Genomic DNA, 14,343 nt, shown 5'->3' on the forward strand with positions numbered 1-14,343 from the left:
ACATATATTACCTAGCAGATTTATCATTGAAATATAATAGAGAAAGAAAAAAATCTTCTCAGACAAAGAAAGGAAAAAAAAAAAGCTAATATAGTTTGCTATCACCAGACCTGAGCCAATAAAGGGACACATGAATAAAAATGATAGAAGTGCAGAAACAAAAATGTACATATAAGACTATAGTGGAGGAAATAGATGGATTTTAGGGAAGGTGATATACACTGACATTCATCTTCAGGAAATATGGAATTTTACTACTGTAGCAACAATACTGTAAATCACTTTTCTTAATAAAGTGATATTGAAAAGGCTAGGGAAAGAGCATAATGGTTATGCAAACAACTTTCATGCCTGAGACTTCTCTGTGCTTCCAGGTTTAATCGTCAGATATAGATATAGATATATATCTCAACAACAATAAAATAAAAATAGAAGGAACAAAGCAGAAAAGCAATACTATTTCTATGCCAACAAAACTATATATGAAGACTTAAATTCATTGATTAGGGAAAATTAAATTATTATCAAATTATTATAATTAAATTTCTAATTATAAAATTATTATAATTAAAAAATAATATATGATTAAAATCCTTTTCACATCAAAAGAAACTTGAAAAATTAAATGGCAACAATTGGGATAATACATGGGTATTCTAGTTAGTAATATGATGGCTTAAATATATAAAGAAATAATACAACTTAACAATAAAACAAGAATCCCAATAGAAAACATCTCGAGGGGCTGGGTTGTGATGCACCTAGTGGATTGCACACATTACAATGTGCAAGACCTGGTCCTCAACTGTGGGGGGAGAGGGGGAGGGGAAGCTCTCGAGTGAAAGTGAAGTAGAGCTGCAGGTGTCTCTCTGTCTCCCTCTCTATCTCTCCTTTCCTCTTGATTTCTGGCTATCTCTATCCAATAAATAAATAAATATAATTAAAAATATTAAAATAAAAAAGAAGCAGGTAGGAGAGACAGCTCACCTGGGAAAGCACTTGCTTTGCCATGTGCATGACCCAGGTTCAAGTCCAGTTCCCACAGTGCTGGAGGAAGTTGTAATGCTATGGGACCTCCCTCTCTCCTCTGTCTCTCTAGCTGAATAAATCTGCCCAGAGTGATGGCAACAGATACATATCTTTTCTATAATTTTTAATCCTCTCACATTTATCTCTACCTCACAACTGATTTATTTCCACAAATCATGAAACACTAGCCAACTTTTCAATTAGTAGTATTTGGTCATTAAATTTCTGATATTTTGAGTACATAAAATTAAATTTAATTATTAAAAATAAAATGCTTTGAGCCCCCAGTACTCCACCTACAGGGGGGTTGCTTCATTCATTGTATTAGCAGTTTTATTTGCTCTTGATCTACCCATTTTTAATGTGTTTTTTATTTTTATGTTCTGTTGTTGCTCAGTTGCTTTGTTTTATGTACAAGCCACACTATACTAAATACCTTTATGACAAATGCAATCACCACCCTCAGAAATTATAATAGTAACTAAAGCAATGACTGAAGCAGTTTAACCAATACCAGTTAGTCCCACAATGTCTCCAGTTCAAGAAAAAATAACAACCAAATCTAAATGAAAAAGAAAGGAAAAAAGGGATAGCAGGAATAGACAATTATGCAAATCTACTGTCCACTATAGATTCTAGGGGTAGCAAGAGGGGAAGGGGAAGTAGAGCAGAGACATACATACACAAAAGAGTCTGCTCTGAGTCAGATTTCTTCCCTGAAATAATTCACAAATAAGTATCAGTGAATTCAGTTGCAGAGGGAGGAGGAAGGGAGAAAGGAAGACAGGGGTGTCGTATGCTTTACATTGGTTTGTTCTAGCCCTCCCCCCGCCAAGAGAATTGGATCAGTCTAATTAATTTCGCGGGCCTGCTTGGCCCCGCCCCAAGAAACCCCGGGAGAGGGTTCCTGAGTACAAGAGTTCCAGAGTTCCAGAGTTGGAGAGTTCCAGAGTTACAGAGTAAGAGAGAGTGCCAGAGAGACAGAGTTCCTGAGTTCCTGAGTTAGACAGAGTTCCTGAGTTCCTGAGTTCGAGAGTTTCAGGGTTACAGAGTAAGAGAGAGTTCCAGTGTGCCAGAGTTTCAGAGGGTTCTCAAGTACGAGAGTTCCAGAGTGCCAGAGTTGGAGAGTTCCCGAGTTACAGAAAAGAAAAGAGTGCTTGTGCCACCGCAAAGAGACAGCAGAGTTTTGTTTGGTGATTAGTTTGTCTTAGTTTATGAATCGTTGTTCCTGAATAAAGAAATACAGCTTCCCTGCCCAGCCGTTGTCTCCGCGTCTCTGTTACCCGCCGTGAAACAAGCCAGCCCGGCCGGCAAGAGCCTCCGAAATTTTAACAACACAGGGGGAAAAAATAGAGAAAAGAAAAAAGAAGGAAACAGAAAAAAAAGCAATGAAAGGAGAGTTGTATATATATATATATATATATATATATATATATATATATATATATATACATTTTTTTTTTAATTGGCTTGGAGGTGGGAGAAGGGCGATAGTGTATAGAGGAGGTATGAAAGTGAGACAAGTTTCTCTCACAGTGGGTGTTAATTCTTGTCGTCTAGCAATAGAAAGTATACTAAGAGTTAATTTTGGTCACCTGAAGGGGGGGGGAAGGGATATGCGTGTGTGTGTGTGTGTGTGTGTGTGTGTGTGTGTGTAATAGTATTTGTAAAATAGAACAGAGTAAAAAGCCCAAGCAGTGGGTCTACAGCTTGTACAGCTCCCTGTTAGCCTATGTACATTTAGTCTAGACAACTGATTGAGAAAGAAAACACAATACAAAACAAACGTGAAAAAAGAAAAAAGAAAAAAAAAACTTTCAAGCAGGCTGGGTTGGCTTGCTTGATTAACTAATTGTCACTTGAATGGGTCTAAGTCCCTTACTCAGAGGAACAACAGAAATAGCCTAGAAATTTGGAAGCAGGGTTTAATGGCACCCAGGTGGGCTAGGAATCTTGGTAAAGAAAGGAGCTCCATGGGGAGCCTGCTAACAGCAGCTCCCTACCTCTGGGGTCTGGTTATGGGGAGAGGGGGGCTGAGAAAAATAATCAAGAAATTTCCTTTCTTTTTGCTCTAATTTTTAACCCAAATTGAATTATAATCACCTCCCTGGTCTACCTTTAGGATGCCTCCTTGTTTGTCCGGCTGAAGGCCAGGATTTCAAAGCTTTCTAGCAGTTGATGTCTGAGCCCAAGGGTGCTGCTACATTCCAGTCGCCATCTTGGCTCCACTAGGGGGGTTGCTTCACAGGTGGTGAAACAAGTCAGCAGGTTTCTCTCTGTCTCTCTCCCTTTCTGTCTCCCCCTCCCCTCTCAGTTTCTCTTTGTCCTATCAAATAAAAAATGGAAAAAATGGCATAAAATTAAAAAAAATTAAAACACAATTATATTCTTAGGAAATTCACATAAGATAAATATGCTTTACTTTTGTTTTTCCTCCAGGGTTATAACTGGGGCTATGTGTCCGGTGCGCTACTGCTGGGCCACCTAATATACTTTACTTTTCACTTCACTAAATAAAATGGAATATCAAAAAGTGTTTCATATACTTACAACACAAAATCACATTCACTTTTATAAATATAATATTTCAAATGTCATATTTCTATGTAATATAATTAGGCATATAAGAAACAATATTTTTCATTGAAGTGATGCTTAATTTCTCATAAGAATCTCTCAGCCCCCCAAATAATAATTTATCATTTATTACAGTCTTTTACATACATACATCAGATTACTTTATTTTCCCATAGCAAACTATATCACTGTAAAACATCTTTTAGATTATACTAATCAAACCTTTCTTAATTAATATAATTACAACACATGTTGTCATGTAAAAACTAAGTCAAATATTATTGACAAGTAATGTGAATCTATAAATCAAATTGACAATGAATATATCATTAATAATATCATTAACTGACATATACAAAGTGCAAGATCTATAATGTTAAATATAGATAACTTCAACATCAAGTTCTTAGTATTGATAAATGTTAATAGTTATTACATTCAGTTTTTTTCCTTTATTGGGGGGATTAATAGTTTATAGTCAACAATAAAATACAGTAGTTTGCACATGTATAACATTTCCCAGTTTCCCACATAACACTCTAACCCGTCACCCTAGATGCTCTTCCGCCATCATATTTTAGGACCTAAACACTCTGTCCCAAGTCCTTTACTTTGTTGAGATACACCAACTCCAGTTTAAGTTCTGTCTGTGTTTTCCCTTCTGTTCTTAATTTTCAACTTCTGTCTAAGACTGGGATCATCCCATATTCATCTCTTTCTGGCTTATCTCACTTAATACTTTCAATCTTAATCTAATTTAAGTTTATATGAACATATAAACTATCTATTATAAAAATGATAATTTAGAACTATGACTATAAAGACCACATGATACTATGATTATATATGTATATTTTTTTCCCATCATGGTTGTTGCTGGGACTTAGTGCCTGCAAAAACCATTCCTGGGGATCTTTTTCTTTTTTTGCTTTGTTTTTGGATAGTGGGAATGAGACAGAGAGATAGGAGAGACAAGGAGAAGGAGGGACACCTGCAGTTGGAGACTAGGGACTCAAACACTAGTCTCTATACACATGTTTATTCTACCAGGTGAACACAATCCAACTCCTCATGTTACATCTCAAAAGTGTATCTAAATTACCTGTAATTTAATATTTACTAGGTAGATATTTGATACAAAATGGTGCACTTCTGAATTTAATAGTAATTACACCAAAATATATGTAATTTAGCCATATGAATACATATTTATAAAAGTATAACTACCAAACAAAAAGTTTTATGGTTACCAAATTATACACAAGATAATAGGTTGTAATGGGATGCCTAGCCATATATTATAGATCTAACATATTTTGATTTAATTTAGGTAACCACTTAATTTTAAATGCAGTAAGACCTATGAACAAGCTTCACTCTGAAATACTTACCTACAGTCAGCTGTCCTGTTAACTGCCCCATGTGATTTCTGGCATTCAAAGTTACATTTCTGTCAGACTGTAAGACCAGTGGACTGTCCTGGGGAACACGCATAAAATAAAAAAATAGAAATTTAGTCAAAATTTACTTTACAAATCATACTGTATGTGTCTGCATATTATGAACATTCTGTTACTTCATTACAGGTTAAGCAGTTATTTCAACAGTCCAAACAGTGGTCGAACAAGATAAAGGATTAGTGCCACATAACTACACAAGCAAACTGGAATGCTGTTATCTTGCATATGGCCATTAACTTTTGCAAACAAGTACTTCCAACTCTACTGGTTATTGTATGGCAAAGATTATGTAGCAACCTCTATCAGTCTCTCCTCCTAATGGCATATATACCTGCCAGTGGAGAGATTTTAGACCCTATTCATATAAGAACAGAGTTTCTAAATTGAATGTGAGACATAGATTTCACTTTTAAATATTTCATCCTCAAAACTGCCTCCTCTACAGTTAGGGTTAAAACTTCAAGATTCAATCACCAAGCTCATAACTTTGTTAAAGGGATTCATGAAAAACAAATTTATTTACTTATTTAGTGTTTATTTATTTTACATAACTAGAGCCTTGTATATGGGTGATTTCTTCACTGTAGTCTGTTTTTCTAATTCAGAGAGAGAGAGAGAGAGAAAGAGACAGAGAGAGAGAGAGAAATCTCACAGCACAGGATTTTCCTCCAATTCTCCAGTATTTCCTATATATTGTCATGGTACAAACCATTACAAGCAGGTACCATACACCTAATGCCAGCTCTATGGCCCCAAGATATTTTGATCTTATATTTTATATTGACCTAATCTGTTGTTGTTGTTGTTTGATCACATGAGAATCCATTGGAGGGGTCCACTGTAATAAATTCAGTTGGACACACCCATATTCTTACTAGTGAACATACTACTTTAGGGAAGAATTTGCTGAATTCATTGAGTAGTTAAGTATATTTTCAAAAGAATGTATAAAATTACCTTGCTATTTGCCTCCTTCCTGTTGTTTTGTAAATCACAGAATGGTCTATATTTGTAGATATACAGAATATAAGATATATATGCTGGAAACATTCTTTTAGTAGTTGTAACTTTGGATAGAAATTTACTTTTATCATTAATTTAGCACTTTCTAGTAAAACAATTTATTAAAGGATAATGTATATTTGACTCATGCAAGTAGCTGAGTCAGAGACATAATTTAGAACTGGATACATTTTTATTTTCATTATCTAAAACATAAGTGGGATGATCACTTAAAATTATTCATTTGTTCATTTATTCAACAAATATTTCCATTTAATGTTCCCTACATATATATTTCTGGATACTTGGAAAATTTCATTGATCAAACTATAGAACTATACCTATTCCTCTCTCATGGACCTTATTCTCAAGATATTAAAATTCTATGAAAATCTCTACCAACATCAGCCCCAACATCTTAGAGAGAACATAGATTTCATGCTAATGTATATATGCTAGTGCTTTCTTATACAAATCAAGTTGGCTTTCTGTCAAGTTTATTACTTAGAATTTGTAATTTCGTGTATACAGAAATGTATTATATACTTGTCCTAAAACTTATTAGGCATCCTTCTGTCTAGATGAAGTGCACTGGACAAGGGCAGACATAACAAACATACACTCATGAGTTTCGCTGGTACTTCTCAACTAAAACCTTGACTTTTACAATTACTTTTCAAAATTGTGAAGAATGCATTTACTGTGTAAGTTAGACATAGGTATAAAAACAGGCACATTCATTCTCTGTTTCTTAATACAATTCAGTTCTTTATGTCACAAGTAATATGTGTTATTTCTGTATATTTAAAGTAGCTCACCTTTTTATAGGAATTTTTGAACATTATGCATTCATATTAAAATTATCTGATTTAAAGTTAATTACATCATTCCATTATAGTGAGATGTTCAAATTTTATTTGCTATATAGGTCATGAACTATTTGTAGTTGTAATGTGTAAGTATGCAACACAAAAATGATGATTTATAAATACATACAAAAAATTAAGTATATACCAAAATATTTAAAAAGAAATGTCTTACTAGTCATAGTAAAACTACATTTCTATAAACTCTATTGAAGGCTAGCACAACTGTTAGTATATACATGTGTACATACATATAAACCAAGTAAGTATATTAATGAACTTTGTTTTATTAAACATGTTAAAATGAAAGAAAAATCAATGATAAAATTACAGTGTCAATATCTCTGAGTTAGTGGAGATATAAATTGTTTAAAATGGAATTTTTAATTATTATGTGCCAATTAAAACCGCTAATACATTTTTTCATATTTTATCAAGTTTTGTGTTGAGTTCCTACCAGTCATTCTTCCTTTTTCTTCACAGTGTTCCACTAAATTTCTCCTCAGAATTAAATTGATTTAGCTAGGCTAAATTCTGCCACTTTTTAATTTTAACAATCATTTTTTTCTCCAACTAAAACCAAAAGCATATAGTTACTAGAGGCAATGTGCTATAGTGTATTCATGTGAATATCAACATATTATTATGTTGTGCTGATTTGATGAAATGTGACCAGGTAAATTGAAGCAAAACCAAGTAGCCATTTTGGTAAGCAAAATATAATGTATGTAAAAGATATTATTTCTGTTGGCAAATTCGTTATTATTTCTGTATTATGTGTTAACACACTGACATCCTTGAAGGTTAGAACTATGACTTAAACATTTTAAATCCAACTAGTGATTTTTTATATAATAAACTTTCAGTATTAATTCAACTATGAATATGTGATGAAATATGACAAAAATAGTCTTCTAGGGTTTTTAAAAAGATATAATCTTAAACAATGTTTAAATGAGACATAATTCATTTTAAGTGAAAGTATGTACCAAGAAATTACCCAAAATATCAGAATTTAAGGTTTTTTATATTTATTATAATCTTTCCAGAGGTCTTAATATAAGAAAATTACATGCTCTAGTAAGTTACCATTTCCCACTCTCTTGTTTATATTGTCTCTTGATGTTGCTTTATATTATATCCTGTGTTTCAAAACTCTAAAATATCATGAATAGTTTTAGATATTCAAATAGTCATAACAGTATATTCTTACTAGAGCTTATTTTTCATGAAAATATAAACTGGCAAATATTATCCCATATTATTATTTCATGGAATAGAAATTGTAAGCTCTGTAAGGATATGTAAATACATGTTATTCTCATGAAATCTACTATTATTTATAGCTTACTATAACTACAGTGCAATACTACGTAATTACAGTAATGGTCACAATCACTCCTGTTTTATAAATGAAGTGATTTCATCAAAGAGAAGCCTCAGGACTAAATCATCTTTCAGAGAAGCAAATCACTTTTCTAAAACATAAAGCTAATACATGACAAATAAAATATTTGAAACAAACAATTTATATCTAGAACCATCCCTCTCTGATACTATAAGATGCTTCCTCTCTAGAGGGTGATTTAGGGCAAAAATATAAAATAAAAATATGTTTAACTGAGCAAAATATAATTTTATATTTCTTTAAATATTCAAATTTTATTCAAAGAATTCATTCAAAGTTTCATTCAAAGACTTTACAGCATTGGCAAAAACTTCAGTCCTATGATAATTTTCCTTCTTTCTTGTGTGTCTCTTTTTATTTGAAAAAGCCAGGTCAAATCAAATCAATGGGGTTTATAGTCAACAATATTTATACACCTTTCCCATATTTGGGAGCTACTCTCTTCCCTGATCCAGCTCTCTAGCCCTTTTTCCAGCCATAACATCATCTCCACAGACAATAACTTGGATCCACCTGCATATCAGATGTCAGCTCAGAAAGAAAAAAAAATACTAGTATAGTCATGGGCCTTTTGGAATATAACTAAAATAGGCCTACTAGCTATCTACAAAATGGAGACCCCCCAAATCTTCATCTGCAATATTCCAGCCTTTGGGTTCATGATTAGTCAGCAATTTGTTTGGCTTTATATGTTAACTCTCTTTTCAGCCACCAGGTTCCAGATGCCACCATGATGCCAGCCAGATCCCTGGGCAGAGGACTTCACCAGTGCTTCCTGGAGCCCTGCTTCCCCAGAGTCCCAACCCACTAAGGAAAGAGATAGGCTGGGTCTATGGATCAGCCTGCCAATGCCCATGTTCAGCGTGGAAGCAGTTACAAAAGCCAACCCTTCCACCTTCTTCACCCCATAATGACCCTGGGTCCATACTACCAGAGGGCTAAAGAATAGGAAAGCTATCATGGGAGGGGATGGCATATGGAGTTCTGGTGGTGAGAATTATGTGGAGTTGTACCACTTTTATCCTATGGTTTTTGTCAGTTTTTCCTTTTTATAAATAATTTAAAAAAAAAGGCAGTTTGGAGTGAAGTCTTTCTTGGGGATAACTAAATATATACATAAATATTTCAGTCACTAAATTCAATGACTCATAGATACAATACTTTAGTATGTATAATATAAGTTCCACACTGACATTCATCCAAACTTAATTTGATAGCTTTTTTTTTTTCTTCATTTTACTTTATCTAAAGGAGACATGTGTCCTAAGCTGCCTGCCCTCTGCCCACACATTATAGAGTTATCAACCAGGAGATTTGATACTTGCTCTCCTGAAAGAATATAATGAATCTATTCTGATTATTTTACATTGAAGTTAGCATACCATTTCTTGAATGTGTCATTTTACCATCTAAATTTTGTTTCAAAAATATCTAGCCTTTATTCAAGTAACATTGTTTTACATAATTCTTTATGTTTCAGAATTGCTTTTCACACCTCCTCAAAAAACATATTGACACGTCTCACCCAAAATCAAGTGCCAGAATCATTCTACCACCATATATTGAACTCTCTCTCCCTTGTACCCTCTATGCTATCTCATTCTAAAATCAGAGTTCTGTGTTCTATTACAAAGGTTTGTTCTGTGTTTTCTTAGTCTATTTATTTTCGTTGTTTCATATTATCCCACACATTTAAGAATTAGAATTGTTAAAATAGCCATCCTAAAAATTTATAGATTCAGTATAATCTCTATCAAAATTAAAGTTTATACTTCAAGGACAAATAACAAGCATCACTGAAATTTACATTAAACTACAAAGACTCCCAAATGAAGCACTCAAGAGAAAAAATAATGATAGAATGCATCTCATTCCTAGGTACAGTTCATTAATCACAATGGCCTATATGATTCCTAAAATTTTAAATATGTCTATATAAAATATTGGCACACTGGAATGAAAACAAAATTAATATTTAGTAATTAGTCATTCTTAATTTGAAGCAAATTCACTACAAGGTGCTTTAAAATCCATTCTTAATTCGACTTTGATACCATCATTTCACAGCACTTCAAAATGTAAGCAGCAGCCACATGTTGTATCTATGTCAAAATACACCACTTTTATGCACTCTCTATAGCTTTTCACTTTGCTAGAGTTTTCTGATCACTATATTAATTAATTAGATAATTAATTAATTAATTTTTAACCAGAGCATTACTCAGCTCTGGCTTATGGTGATGCTGGAGATTGCATTGGGGTCTTAGAGCCTGAGGTATGAAAGTCTTTTGCATAACCATTATGCTGTCTGCCCAGCCCTTCCCAGTCACTATTCTTTTTTTGATTTCCTCTGCAGTGCAGTGATACTGCTCCTAGACCAATTTGTCATTGTTTTCATCTCACATAGGGAGAAAAATTGATAGAGAAAGAAGAGACACCACAACAGGGATACCTCAGGTTCTGTGATGCTCTCTTATGGTGCAGAGGTTTGAAGATAGGCTCTGCAAATGGCAAGGCATATACCCTACCCTGGTCTTCACTTTCTGGTCCTGCCTCTTTTTTTATGGTGGTACAGGGGATTGAGCCTGGGACTTTGAAGCCTCAGGTATAAGAGTCTCTTTGCATATCCATTATGCTATCTACCCCTGCCCTCTCTTCTTTTTTTGATTGACAAAATTATAGATATTTTCAAATGTCAGCTCAAACTTATACCATCTGCAAACTTTAAGTCTCCAAAGTTTCATTATAATACTGATGCCTGACTTAATACCTGTTATAGGAATTTTGCTTTATTTTGATCATTGGTTTATATTCTTCACTAGACTAGACTGTCCTGAAAACGTAGTGTGTTGTCATTTTATTTTACACATGCAGCCTTTTGAAAGTTTAGCTGTGTTACAATTGGTACATGGATCATATTCAATAAATGTCTGTTTAGTGGATGAACTGAACTGAGCACATTTACAGCATAATGCACTTGGGCTATATGTGTTTACCTGAATTTGTGTTTAGGTCACACAGTATTTACCAAGGTACTGCAACATTTTTTCTCTTTTTGCCCAGAGCAACATTTCTAAAAAGCCATTTAACTGGAGCAAGTCATAGCAAATTATGATTTGATTTATATTCATCATCTCTCTGCCCAAGGCAGCCATTTCATTCCCTTCCTTAACAACCCGACCCACTTAACAGACTGAAAGCAGGTAATATTTTCCGTCTTTGGTTAATAACACAAATTCTTTAAATTTCATTTCACTTAGGATAAAAATCATGTAATTGTTGAGATTTGTAAAGTACTGGTAATCATAGGAATATATGAGATGTTAAACTGACTTCCTTAAATGTTGTGTTCCTGTTTTAATGTAAATTTGAAGTAAGTGCGTGTGAAAGACAGCATTTATTCATCATATTCAACTATTATGTGTTTCCACTCGAACACTTTATTGATAGTTCCGCACTGCTGCTAAATGCCTTTATCAATTATCTGATCACGGCAGGGATTAACTACTGAGATTGTGCTATGACTTTTGATTGTCCTGACTCCTGCCTTCTTCTTTTTAAAGCTTTAGAGAAATCATAGTAGTCTAGACACACTCTTCCAGAGGCACTCCTTATTCAATTACTATGAAAGAATGTGTCTCCAGAATAATGCCACAGGGAACACCTTTGCACATAATGCTGCACTCACAGGGACACTTTGATAACTTGCCATTTCCTTTATCATTTAAAAGGTGTTAGAAGCAGTAGTTTTAAGTAATGTTAGAAGTAGTTTTAAAAGTTCTCTTTCATGCAGTTATTCGTTAAGTGTTTTTAGTATAAGTTGTTGGTGGTGAGAGATAGAAAATTCCTTTCCCTTTGTCCCTTTAGGAATAGGACTTAATTAGTAAGCCACCGGTTGTTTACCCAGAATCAGTAAACCACGATGTTTGCCAAGACCCTGCAAACAGACAAAGTTTATCAGGGCCTTTGCACTAGGAAATTATTTTCTAGGAAGGGGCCACTGATGGCGGGGGGATGTGGTGACCCTACCTGGCTAGATTCTATTGGTTGTGTGACTTTGCAATGTTTGAAATTAGCCCGCGCTTTGCTTTGAATGGATCATGCTTTTGCTAAGTTTGAAATGATTGGATTTTGTGTTTGCTATAGCCTGTTATTGGATGTAGGTTGATAAGGTGATGTGTTCCCCCTCCCTGAGTGTAGTCTGAATTCCTATAAATTGTGTGGTTTGAGCCTTGTTCAGGGTCGAGCTTGGTGGACTGCCGCTGGTCACCATCTCGGCCTGGATTGCAATTCGTGAATAAACATCTTTTGCTTAGTTTGTACATGCATAACATTTTGCTTAGTTTGTACATGCATAACATTTCCACATAACAATAAAACTCCCACTAGGTCCTCCTCTGCCATCATGTTTCAGGACCTGAACCCCACCCCCCAGAGTCTTTTACTTTGGTGCAATACACCAACTCCAGTCAAGTTCCACTTAGATTTTTCCCTTCTGATTTGTTTTTCAACTTCTGTTAGTGAGATCATCCCATATTCATCCTTTTGTTTTTAATTTATCTCACTTAACATTTGAGCTCCATCTAAGATGGGGTAAAGAAGGTGAATTTACCATGAACCTGAAACTTGAGAGCCTCAGGAATGAGAGTCTCTTTACATAACCATTATGCCAGCTACCACTGTTCACATTTTTTCAGTTTCCCACATAACAATTCAACTCTCCTCTAGGTCCTCCTCTGCCATCATGTTCCAGGACCTGAACCCACTATCCCCACCCCAGTCCTTTACTTTGGTTCAATACACCAGACCCTGTCCAAGTTCTGCTTTTTGTTTATTGTTCAGCTTTTTTTTTTTTTTTTTTGTAATTGGAATTGTTTCACTGAAGATGCTTTTAAAACTTAGATGGAAAAGAGTTCTGTCAATATTTTCCTCTAAGTATTTGATAGTTTCTGGTCTAACATCCAAAGGGTGCTGAAATCCCCTACTATTACTGTGCAGCTTGCTGTTAATATATTGCTGTTGCCCTTTCAGTAGATGTTTGATGTATTTAGATGACTTTTCATTGGGTGCATAGATTTTAAAATTTGTTAAGACCTCTTGACTGACTGATTCTCTGAGCATTAAGTAATGTCCATCCATATATTTTAAAATTTTATTAATTTTAAGGTCTATTGTATCATATTGAGAATAGCTGTTCCTTTTTTTTTTTTTTTTTTTTGTGGTCCATTGGCTTGTATGGTAGTTTTTCATCCTTTCACTTTGAGTCTGTGTTTGTCTTACTGAGTTAGGTGGGATTCCTGCAGACATATGGTTGGGTTGTATTTTCTGATCCATCTTCCTACTCTGTGCCTTTTAGTAGGTGAACTCAGGCCATTGGCATTTATTTATTTTATAGAATGAAGATATTTTATTGCTATTACTCTAAAATTTTAGAGTGTTCTGATATATTGTATGTTTATGATGATTTGATCGTTTATAAGAGATCTTTCAGAGCTTCTTGTAGGGCAGGCTTGGTGATAGTTGATTCCTTCACCTGTTGCTTGGCTGTGAAGGTTTTTATGCCTCCATCTAGTTTGAATGACAGTCTAGCAGGATACAGTAGTCTTGGTTGAAAGCCATTGTCATTCCTATATTACTTCATTTGAAGTTATCCCATATGTCTCTGTTGTTTTCAGTATCTCTTAATTTCTTTTTGAGACCTCTTACTTTCTTAGGTTTCTCTAATTCATTTTCAATTTTGCTAATTCTATTTTTTGCCTCATTTATTCTATTCTACCTCACCTCTGTTGTTTTCTGTTTGCTACAGAAAAGTTATTTTGTTACCCTGTCCCAATACAGTATGAGCTTGTTCAGCTAGTTGTGCTCTTAGTTCAGCTCTTTTAGCTTTCTGCTCTCTAATTACCTCAAGATAGTGTTTTCTTTCAGAGTCTCACTTGCTGTTTCCCCATTTCTGATGACATTTCTTTCAAACTCTTTCCTCACTCCTGTGACTAATGCCTCA

General features: G+C 34.4%; 1 protein-coding gene across 1 annotated transcript in view; it reads right to left on the minus strand.

Annotated features, from left to right (window-relative positions):
• SGCZ (sarcoglycan zeta) overlaps positions 1 to 14,343 on the minus strand; it is a 375,824-nt gene that overhangs the window by 118,398 nt on the left and 243,083 nt on the right. The window contains exon 3 of the mRNA XM_007519946.2: positions 4,998 to 5,085. Within this exon, the coding sequence (XP_007520008.1) occupies positions 4,998 to 5,085 (88 nt within the window). The remainder of the gene's footprint in view (positions 1 to 4,997; positions 5,086 to 14,343) is intronic.

This window comes from Erinaceus europaeus, chromosome 2 (genome assembly GCF_950295315.1).
Source record: "Erinaceus europaeus chromosome 2, mEriEur2.1, whole genome shotgun sequence".
In the NCBI taxonomy this organism is placed as follows: domain Eukaryota; kingdom Metazoa; phylum Chordata; class Mammalia; order Eulipotyphla; family Erinaceidae; genus Erinaceus; species Erinaceus europaeus.